Source organism: Dipodomys ordii, unplaced genomic scaffold (genome assembly GCF_000151885.1).
Source record: "Dipodomys ordii isolate 6190 unplaced genomic scaffold, Dord_2.0 Scaffold129, whole genome shotgun sequence".
NCBI lineage: Eukaryota > Metazoa > Chordata > Mammalia > Rodentia > Heteromyidae > Dipodomys > Dipodomys ordii.
This window is the reverse complement of record NW_012267345.1, coordinates 1,981,873-1,992,803: the sequence shown is the minus strand read 5'-3', so window position 1 is coordinate 1,992,803 and position 10,931 is coordinate 1,981,873. Positions and strand designations below refer to the sequence as shown.

Below are 10,931 nucleotides of genomic sequence, written 5' to 3'. Positions count from 1 at the left end.
CCTTCGCATCAAACCGGGGGCCCGTCCACCCCAGACCCTTCGCATCAAACCGGGGGCCCGTCCACCCCAGACCCTTCGCATCAAACCGGGGGCCCGTCCACCCCAGACCAGGTCCGAGGCCTCAGCCTGCTGTGCCCACCAGCTCTCGTCTCTGGTCGTGGGAGGCAGCCCTTGGAGGGGAGCAGTGCAGCAAGGGCAGAGAGCCTCCTGGTGGAAGAGAGGCTGCAGCGTGTGCTCAGAAACCCACCCACGACCCTCATCCCCCTCCTGTATTTCACCCACACTTCCAAGAGCTGCCCACGTGGCCATGGCTTCAGCTGACCCCACCTCCTCCCACCTGGCCACCGACAGTGTGAGTTCCCAGCATGAAGGCCCTGGCAGGCCGAGGATGGGGGTGGGGGGAGCAGGCTGGGAGCAGGCTGGGAGCAGGCCGGCCAGGCTCTCCGAGCAGAACCAGGACCTGCTGGGGCCCTGGGAGGGGCTGGCCTTTGTTAACCTGAGGAACGGGCGGGGCGGTCTGCCAGTTGGCCCTACCTCCTCCTCCCAGCTGCGGTGCCAGGCCCAGCCCACAGCTGGCCCTGCTTCCCGGCCTGCCATGGTGTCCCGTGGCCAGGACCCCCTGGGCCCCAAGTACGTGGGCCTCTGGGACTTCGATGCCAGAACAGACGAGGAGCTGAGCTTCCGGGCGGGGGACCCGCTCCGCGTGGTCTGGAAGGAGGAGCAGTGGTGGTGGGCCAGGCGGCTGGATGCAGCGGGCAGGACCCTGGCCGAGGGCTACGTGCCCCACAACTACCTGGCTGAGGAGGAGACGGTGGAGTCTGAGCCGTGAGTGGCCCCGGGCGGCGGGCACCAGGGAGGGCAGGACCCCAGGGCAGGAGACCACGGCTGTACCACGGAAGCCGTACGTCTGGCTGGTCCTAGCCTGGGTGTGCCACCCTGGTACCTGGCAGGGCTGGCCATGTGAACGTGTGGCCTTGGGGGCCTCTCTCTCCTTTCCACCCACGACCACCCCCAGTCATGAGTGCGGCTCTGTGACTCTCAGGGCCGAGGCCCGGGGTGGGAGGCCAGGACACTGGTAGCAAAGTGTGTACCAGCGTAGGGCCTTTGGGCGTGACATCTACTCACTTTCCAAACAGCCAGAACCAGGTCTGCGACCTACTTAGTAGACAGGACGGTTCTGGGACATGCCTGTCACCCACAGCGTGTGTGTGTGTGTGTGTGTGTGAAGAAATGGTCCAGTCCATGTCCCTCTGCCTGGCACCCAGGACCCGTGCCCCCTCCCCTCCCTGCTGCTGCCCCTGGTCCAGTCCATGCCCTTCTCCTCCCCTCCCCTCCCTGCTGCTGCCCCTGGTCCAGTCCATGCCCCTCTCCTCCCTTTCCCTCCCCTCCCTGCTGCCGCCCCTGGTCCAGTCCATGCTACCCCCACCCCGTCCTCTACGTGGGGGGCTTCCAGAGCCCGTGAGCTCCAGGGACAGCTGGCACAGGTGGCGGCACTGAGGACCTGGTGTCTGAGGCAGCTCTGAGCTGGCCTGAGGGGCCCCAGCACCAGTGGGCAGAGAGGCCCTGTGGGGTGGGCTGAGGGCTGGGCCGGGGTCCTATGGAGTCAGACTCTGCCTCCCTGCAGGTGGTTCTTCGGCCGCATCTCCCGCTCGGAAGCCACGCACCGGCTGCAGGCAGAGGGCAGCTCCACCGGCTCGTTTTTGGTCAGGGTCAGTGAGAAGCCGGGTGCTGACTACGTGCTCTCAGGTACCTCGGCCGGGGGGATCCCAGGGCCGCCTGGTCACACGGAGGCCTCCACGGGGCAGGAAGCAAGGGGCCCCTCTGGGGTGGGGGCTTCTCTGAGCTCCTCTCGAGCTGACCCACGGGGGTCCTGTCCTACGCGTGGCCCTGCATTGAGAGCTGGGAGCAGGAGGGGACACAGGACGCGGCCCTGCCTGGGAGGGAGCTGGGGCCCCGGGCCGTGTGGCCCCTCACCCTTCCGTCCACCGCCCTCCCCAGTGCGGGATGCCCAAGCCGTTCGGCACTACCGGATTCGGCGGCTCTCGGGCGGCCGGCTGCACCTGAACGACACGGTGTCCTTCCCCAGCCTGCCTGAGCTGGTGAGCTACCACAGGGCCCGGAGCCTGGCTCCCGGCCTGCGGCTGACCACGCCCTGCTGGAAGGTAGGCCCCGCCCCCGTGCAGCCGTCCCTCGGGAGGGAGCGCAGATGCGCAGGGACGTGCCCTCAGCTGTGCTGCAGGAGCTCGGTGAAGCCCCACACAGAATTCCCAAAGAGAGCCAAAAGCTAGAGAGGACCCTGGCTGTGCTCCAGGGTAGGGGCGCTCAGCCTTTGCCATGCTGGGTGGGGCGCTCAGTGTGGGGCGGAGTCTGAGCTCCCTGGGCAGGCTTGGAGAAGGCCCTTCCTGAGCACCAGCGCTGGCTGGCACCCTGCCCTGTCCTCTCTGCCCGCCTCTCTCTCCAGCACGAGTCGGAGCCCCCGCCGCAGTGGGCGGACTGGGAGCGGCCGCGGGAGGAGTTCACGCTGTGCAGGAAGCTGGGGGCTGGTTATTTTGGGGAGGTCTTTGAGGGGCTCTGGAAAGACCAAGTCCGAGTGGCCGTCAAGGTGATCTCTCGAGGTGAGTAGGGTCACAGTCAGCTTGGTCAGGGGCCCTTCCCACCAGCCTGGTCCTCCACCAGGGCTGTGCCTGACCCAGAAACCGGCCTGCACAGCACCCTGGAGGGCTTCTTTCTTCCCATGATGCCCAGGTTTTCGTTTTGCCAGTCCTGGGATGTGAACTCAGGGCCTGAGCCCTGCCCCTCAGCCCTGTCCCTGAGCCTCTTTGTGCTCAAGGCTTGCTCTCTACCACTTGAGCCACAGCTCCACCTCCAGCTTTTTCTGAGTGGTTCATTGGAGATAAGAGTCTCATGGACTTCTCTGCCCGGGCTGGCTTCAAACCACGATCCTCAGACCTCAGCCTCCTCGGTAGCTAGGATGACAGGCGTGAGCCGCCGCACCTGGAGGCACCTTGTTTTTCCCTAAATGCACTTACTAGCTAAAGAAATTTAAATCCTTAATGAAATAGGAAACTTAAAATAATCACTAGAAGTCTGACAGGCTCACCTGAACCCCGGAGCCTCCAGGGTTTGTCCCCAAACCACAGGGGCCAGCAGAGCAGCCCAGAAGCTTCTGCTGGGGCGGGGCAGGCTTGCGTGGCCTGGAGTGTCAGGCCCCAGGACATCCATGTTCTCAGAGCCCCTGCAGGGTAGGTCATTCCCACCGGCCCCTCCTCGCAGACAACCTCCAGCACCAGCACACCTTCCAGTCGGAGATCCAGGCCATGAAGAAGCTGCGGCACAAGCACATCCTGGCGCTGTACGCAGTGGCATCCCTGGGGGACCCTGTCTACATCATCACGGAGCTCATGGCCAAGGGCAGCCTGCTGGAGCTGCTGCGGGGTGAGTGAGCAGCTTGCCCTGCCCAGAGCTCCCAGAGCCTCTGGATGAAGATGGGAAACAGAGAAGAACGTGAAGATGTAGATTGTCCATTTCTTGTAGGATAGTCAGCAAATTCTCGAACAAGCTTGTCTCCCCCCTCTCTCCCCTGCCCCCCTCCTCTGGCTGGTGCTCAAGCACCCAGCCTCACTTCCAACAGCTAATCACTTGTTTGATCAAGAAATGACTTAAACTGGGCCTAGTGACTCACGCTTGTCATCCTAGCTACTCTGGAGGCTGAGATCTGAGGATCACAGATCAAAGCCAGCCCGGGCAGGAAAGTCCTTAAAACTCTTATCTCCAATGAACCACTAGAATGCTGGAAGTGGCGCTGTGGCTCAAGTGGTAGAGCGCTCACCTTGAGCTGAAGAGCTGAGGGACAGCGCCCAAGCCCAGAGTTCAAGCCCCATGACCACACACACACACACACACACACACACACACACACACACACACACACATTAGTATTGTTATTATAAGGTGATATACAGAGGGAGCACTTTTTTTTTTTTTTTTGGTCAGTCATAGGGCTTGAACTCTGGGCCTGGGCGCTGTCCCTCAGCTCTTCAGCTCAAGGAGAGTGCTCTACCAGTTGAGCCACAGCACCACTTCTGGTTTCCTAACTGGTTTATTGGAGATAAGAGTTTCATGGACTTTCCTGCCTGGGCTGGCTTTGAACTGAGATTCTCAGATCTCAGCCTCCTGAGTAGCTTGGATTATAGGCGTGAGCCATTGGTGCCCGGCTCAATAAAACATTTTTTTAAGAAGAAGTAGAGTGCTTGCCTAGCAAACACAAGCACTGAATTTAGGGTACTGGTAGCTCAGCTACTGAATTTAGCTGGGTACTGGTGGCTCAGATACTGGGTTTAGCTGGGTACTGGTGGCTCAGCTACTCAAGAAGCTGAGACCTGAGATCTGAGATTTGTAATTTGAAGCAAATCTTTGTAATTTGAAGAGTCTCACCGACTCTTATCTCTAATTAACTAGCAAAAAAGTGGAAAGTAGAGGTGTGGCTCAAATGGTAGAGTGCCAGCCTTGAGCAAAAAGCCAAGTGAGAGTGTGAGGCTCTGAATTCAAGTCCCAACACTGATGTGTGTGTGCGCGCACACACTCACACTCACCCCTGAGCGCAAACCCCAGTACTGCCAAAAGAAATGACTTAAAATGTGATTAATGTACTTGAGGAAACACAGCTCAGTACAGATGAGAAGAGCCACTCTTGGGGTTGGAGGCGTTGCTCAGTTGGTAGGGCCTGAGCCACTGAGAGAAAACATCCATAGAGTCTGAGTCTCAGTCTCAGACCCGACAAGAAGGTTGCAATGATTACACCCGTAGCCAGTGCAGCCCACTTCCAGTGGGCTCAGAGGGTCTGTCGCCCTGCAGCTTCTCCGGCCGAGGACCTGCGGCCCCTCCCTCTGAGGCGTGAACCCCTCACACGCTCCAAGAGCATCATCTTCAATGCCAAAACCACGACGGTCTTTCCCAAGCCACCGAGATGCTCTATTTCCAAATCCTAGGACAAAACGCTGCACTTAGGAAGAATGATATCGAGTGTGTTTGTGTGTGCTGGAATACGTGTTTGAGTGTCACATTTACAATTCTCATGTCAGAAAGTTTGTAACCTGTTTTTCACATAACAAGCTCCATTGTCCAATGCAGCCAGATAAGCTACAGCCCCCAGCCATGCCTGCAGCCCCGCCTCGGGAGGGTGCCCAGGGTAGGTGACAGAGCTGTGGCCGATGCCCGGATACACAAATCTTGGAGCTGAGTTGACTTTCTCAGCCCCCAGAGCGAAGCTGCGGGGCAGAGGTGGTGTGTGCACTGCTCTTGGACCAGATGCACACTGTGGAGGGACTGGGCTGGCCTGTGCTTCTGTGCTGATCTTAAGCCAGGCCTCCCGGCCTCCCCTGGCCTCCTGCTCTCCCTGGCCTCCCGGCCTCCCCTGGCCTCCCGGCCTCCCCTGGCCTCCCGGCCTCCCCAGGCCTCCCGGCCTCCCCAGGCCTCCCCTGGCCTCCCGGCCTCCCCTGGCCTCCTGCTCTCCCTGGCCTCCCGGCCTCCCCTGGCCTCCTGCTCTCCCTGGCCTCCCGGCCTCCCCTGGCCTCCCAGCCTCCCCAGGCCTCCCCTGCCCTCCTGCCCTCCCTGGCCTCCCCTGGCCTCCCGGCCTCCCCTGCCCTCCTGCCCTCCCTGGCCTCCCCTGGCCTCCTGCTCTCCCTGGCCTCCCGGCCTCCCCTGCCCTCCTGCCCTCCCCTGGTTGGCCGGCTGACTCTGACTCTGGTTGTGCTGCAGAGTCTGATGAGAAGGTCCTGCCCGGGTCGGAGCTGGCGGACATGGCGGCACAGGTGGCTGCGGGCATGTGCTATCTAGAATCACAGAACTATATCCACCGAGACCTGGCTGCCAGGAACATCCTCGTGGGGGAGAACAACATCTGCAAAGTGGGCGACTTCGGGTTGGCCCGGCTCATCAAGGTGGGCTCCGGGAGATGGCCCGGGGGGTGGGGCCTCCTCTCCTCTGGGCTCCTGGCTGCAATCTCAGCCGCGCGGGGAGAGATTCCTTGCGGACAGGGGCGGCTCCGTCCACACAGATGTGGCCTCACTCCCGGGTGCGCTGGCCCAGCCCTGGGCACCCAGACGTAAGCTGGAGCCTCCTGCATTTGCCGCCGTGTTCTTCACAGCCTTGCTCCCCGCTGCCTCCCCGCCCGGGCTCAGGCAGTCCTGTGGAGCCTTCCTGGACCCCCTCTAGCGCCGCGGGCAGCAGACTTGCCCCCAGGCCCTCGGCCCCCCTGTCCACGCTGCAGGCGGGTCACCGGCCCCTTTGTGGTTGCAGGAGGACATCTACCTTTCTCACGAGCACAGCATCCCCTACAAGTGGACGGCTCCCGAGGCACTCTCCCGAGGGCATTACTCCATCAAGTCTGACGTCTGGTCCTTCGGAGTTCTCCTCCATGAGATCTTCAGCAGGGGTCAGACCCCCTACCCAGGTATTCTCCCGGTGCCTCCACCTGAGGAGGAGGCGGGGCAGGCCCTGGTGTCCAGCAGAAGCGCTGCCCGGTGGCCTCGTCCCTGAAGCATCTGCTGGCCCTCCTCTGCCCTGTCCTGGTGTGACCGCCTGGCGTCTCTGTCCAGAGCGCACGTGCTGAGGCACCCTGCGAGGCAGGCCGCCGTGACCTCTGCCGGGGAAAGCTTCCGGAGGGACGGGCAGGCAGCTGTGGGCCAGGTGCACCAGCACCGGCCTCCCTCTCTCCAGCTCCGCCTTCCCTCCTGGCCGCAGGCATGTCCAACCACGAGGCCTTCCTGAGGGTGAATGCAGGCTACCGAATGCCCTGCCCCGCAGGGTGCCCGCCCAGCGTGCACCAGCTGATGTGCTCCTGCTGGAGCCAGGATCCCGAGCGGAGGCCTTGCTTCAGAGACCTGCGTGAGCGGCTGTCCAGCCTCACCAGGTACGAGAACCCGCTCTGAACAGCCCGGAGGAAGCCAGGCCGGGCGGACGAGGGGCCTGCCGCCGTCCCGGACATCCTCTGGCTACAAAGTGGGCGCAGAAGACATACGGCCGACACAGCAAATCTGGCTCAGTGGAACCAGCAGAGCAGAGCAGCGGCCCTCTCCACCCCTTCCTTCAGTCCCCGGAGGCCACTGTGTCTGTCCTCCCTGCTCTGTGATCTCGTGGCTCAGGTGTCCTGCCTGTCCCTGAGGAGAGGCCTGTTACTCACAGTTGCCAGGAGTCTGAGCAACTAGACACCTGCCAGCCCAGCCCTGCACCACAGCCCTTCCTGCATCTCCACAGAACTCAGGCCGTGTAAACTGGACCTTTCCTTCTGCCAGCCTGCCTCACCTTGAAGATTCCTCTCTGGTGTCCAGCAAGGGGCGGCAGAGGGGGGAGAGGTAAGGTTCCAACCGCGGCCTTCCCAGACCTCTGCCTGTGGTGCCTGCGTGGAAGCAAAAGGAGAAGCCTCTTGTCCTCTTTGCCAAAGTCAGATGAGGGTTCGGAGGCCTCTGTCTGGCTTGGGTGGGCTGCCGTCCCTTCCAGGGCGGCTGTGGGTTCTGACAGGCTGGCCATGCTGACGGGGTGTGGGCATGGGCACAGGGGCAGGAGAGGGGCCCAGCCTGCTTCCCCCCCAAACAGGCCCTTCTTCCTCTCACTAGCCTAAGGCTTGATCAGCCTGTACGTCCTGCCCTTCCTTCTCAGGGCGTTTGGCCCGCGGTGAAGTTATGAAGGGCTCTTGGCTTTGGCTCTGCCGCTGGACAGTCATCTTTAGGTTTAAAGGAGCTCATGCTGTGGCTCACCCCCGTCCTCTTGATAACGGGGCACTTGAGAATTTTTAGAGCTGGTCAAAAGCGGACGTACGGGAAGCTCACGTTCAAATGGAGGATGTGCTCTAAGCCCGGCATGGACTTCAGCCAGCAGCCCCCACCCCTTCCGAAAGCCTGCTGGTCACACGCTCTGCCCATCTCCCCTGCACCGTGGGGTCTGGCCCCGGGTGGCTCCTGCCCCTGCCTGCGGCCCAGCAGGGCTCCCACCCCCACCCCCACGAGGCCCTCGCGCTCTGGAGGGCAACTTCTTGATGGCTTACTGGAACGAGCTGATGCATTCTCAGGACACCCCTGACGAGAGGCAGATGCCCGCCGAGAGTGCACTCTGCGCCAAAGATAAGAGTCCTGTGCTCTCCTGTAACAGAGTCATCTTTTGAAATAGAAATTTCAGGGATCCAGCCGGGCACTGGTGGCTCACGCCTGTAGTCCTAGCTACGTAGGAGGCTGAGATCTGGCAGTTCAAAGCCAGCCCGGGCAGGAAAGTCCATGAAACTTTTATCTCCAATTAATCACCAGAAAAATAAAAGTGGTGCTGTGGCTCAAAGTGGTGGAATGCTAGCCTTGTTCAGAAAAGTTCAGGAACAGGGGCTGGGAAGGTGGCTCAGTGGTAGAGCGCTTGCCTTGCATGCATGTGGCCCTGGGTTCGATTCCTCAGCACCACATAAGCAAAAAGAAAAAAGCTGAAAGTGGTGCCGTGGCTTAAGTGGTAGAGCGCTAGCCTTGAGCTGAAGGACAGCGCCCAGGCCCAGAGTTCAGACCCCACGTCTGGATCAAAAAAAAAAAAAAAAGTTCAGGAACAGTGCCCAGGCCCTAGGTTCAAGCCCTAGGACTAGCAAAAAAGAAAAAAAAAAAAAAGGAAAGAAGGGCAAACTCCTGTTTGTGGACGGGAGCGGCTCACGGGGTAGAGCACTTGCCTGTGGAGGAAAAGCCCTAAGTTAGAAAACCCAGGACCACCAGAAATAACAATTCGAAAACTGAGCAGGTGAAAAGATCTTGTGTACAAACATTAGTACCACTTTTAGCCACCTGAATAAACGGAACCTTTTTTTTCTTGCTAGAAATACAATTTGGGCAAAAATGCAAGTGGATATAAACCTGTGTTACTCTGGACTAGCACATTCTATGTTGTCTATGTGTCATGGACGTTTGTTTTATGTATATGAGGTATTTTATGTATATAGAGTATTTTTTATTTAAAGTTCACAATTTAGAACCATTTTTGGTAAGCAAAACTAGTTTTAGGTGCTAGCAGAATAGAAACGAGGAAGTTTCTGGAAACATCAGCATTGAAAGTGATGCAGACATAGCTTCTTCCAACTTGGCTTAGTCAAAGAGGCTTAAGTTAATTTTACTGGATGATAAAACTAGAAATCCAATCCAAAAGCAGAATGGACAGGAAGAGAGATGGAGAGGAGGGAAGAAAGGAGAGAAGTTGGGCACCTGTGGCTCAGCCTATAATCTAAGCTACTCAGGAGGCTGACACCTAGAGGGCTGTGGTCAACGTCAATCCTGGCAGAAAGGTGTCAAAATGCCAGACTGGAGGCATGGCCCAAGTGGTAGAACAGCAGCCATGAGCAAGCCATCCAATAAGCATGAGTCCCTGATTCCAAGCCTAGTACCCGTGTTTTGCTATATAACCCAGGCTAACCTCAAACTTCGGTCCTCATGCCTCCTAAGTGCTGGAATTACAGGTGTGCACTGTTATGCCTGGACCCTCTTTGTAGTTCCTTTCTTCTATGCTATTTCTGATATTTGCTTCACTTGTAACAAGAATTACCTAGGGGGCTGGCTGGCTAAGTCTATGAGACTTCTTACCCGCATGAGTTCAACAGTAACCGCCAAGAATGAACAAGTAAGATGAATTTTAGTGATAAAACTTTATAAATGAACTCTTCAGCAGTTTTCTTTTGTAAGAGGCCTACTTACAAAGTTTCCAATATTGAAGTTAACTTAAGTAACAGTCATTGAATATCTGGGTCATTTCTAAGAAAGACATTGAAAGAGTAATTACTAAACGTAATATCTATACTTACGCAGTATATAGAGCTTGCGGCTGTAAGCACAGAAGGCTGGGCAGTGAGGTAGGACACGCGTCTTAAAATGATCCGTGTCCCTCAAAGGAGCGACAGTGGACTCACTTCGATTGCTAACTTCCTAGTTTCCTCTGTGGTTGTTAGGAAGCCACCACAGGGGCTGGGAATGTGGCTTAGTGGTAGACTGCTTGCCTAGATGCATGAAGCCCTGGGTGTGATTTCTCAGTATCACATAAACAGAAAAGGTCAGAAGTGGCAGTGTGGTTCAAGCAGTACAGTTCTAACCTTGAGCACAGAGAGGCTCAGGGACAGTGCCCAGTCCCTGAGTTCAAGCTCCAGGACTGGCAAAAAAAAAAATGAAAGAAGGGCTGGAAAGATGGCTTAGTGGTAGAGCGCTTGCCTTGCATGCCTGAGGCCCCGGGTTCACTTCCCCAGCACCACATAAGCAAAAAAATCTGGAAGTGGTGCTGTGGCTCAAGTGGTAGAGCGCTAGCCTTGAGCTGAAGAGCTGAGGGACAGTGCCCAGGCCCAGAGTTCAGGCCTCATGACTGGATCCCCCCCAAAAAAGCCACCACAGCCTGTGAGGCTACACGAATTCTGCGGAGGCGTCTGGGGGAGGCTGTCTGGGTGCACCACGGCAGACCTGCCGATTGTGTCTGGGTGCACCACGGCAGACCTGCCGATTGTGTCTGGGTGCACCACGGCAGACCTGCCGATTGTGTCTGAGGTCTTGGGACCCACTGGGTCCTGAACTATTTTCTCCAATATCTGACTACCACTCTCAAAACTAATTAACACCCAACTTTCCCCAACCTTCTGGCTTGTAATCAGTAAGCGTTCAGAGAGTTCCTTCCTTGAAACTGCAGACTGCAGCTGGGCAGCCTGGTGAGGAGACCCATCTGCCCACAAGAGGGGGGAGGTCCGTGTGCTGCCTGCTCGCCAGCCCTGATGGCTGGCCCTGGCCTCTTGTACGACTGGCAGCTGCCACTGGGCAACCTGGGCCTGGTCTAGACCCACACCCCCCTCCACACCCTCCCTCCCTCCCCGCCAGGGAGCACCTGCCCTTGCTACCCTGGGCCTCAAGGAGGTTCAGCTCTCAGGAGCACAAGCCCAGCCG

General features: G+C 58.5%; 1 protein-coding gene across 1 annotated transcript; it reads left to right on the top strand.

Moving 5' to 3' along the window:
• Positions 1-595: 595 nt before the first annotated feature.
• Positions 596-6,929, top strand: LOC105996317 (protein-tyrosine kinase 6-like). Its single transcript, XM_013030359.1, has 8 exons — positions 596-825; positions 1,625-1,746; positions 1,999-2,162; positions 2,462-2,615; positions 3,274-3,435; positions 5,758-5,939; positions 6,298-6,451; positions 6,742-6,929. The coding sequence occupies exons 1-8, from the start codon at positions 596-598 to the stop codon at positions 6,927-6,929; spliced, it is 1,356 nt and encodes a 451-aa protein (XP_012885813.1).
• The last annotated feature ends 4,002 nt before the right edge of the window (positions 6,930-10,931 follow it).

Bases quoted from the DNA above. Each gene is read 5' to 3' on its own strand.
- LOC105996317 (XM_013030359.1), top strand. From the start codon at position 596: ATGGTGTCCCGTGGCCAGGACCCCCTGGGCCCCAAGTACGTGGGCCTC. The intron at 826-1,624 runs GTGAGTGGCCCC...GCCTCCCTGCAG, and splicing joins GAGACGGTGGAGTCTGAGCC to GTGGTTCTTCGGCCGCATCT. The intron at 5,940-6,297 runs GTGGGCTCCGGG...TTGTGGTTGCAG, and splicing joins GGTTGGCCCGGCTCATCAAG to GAGGACATCTACCTTTCTCA.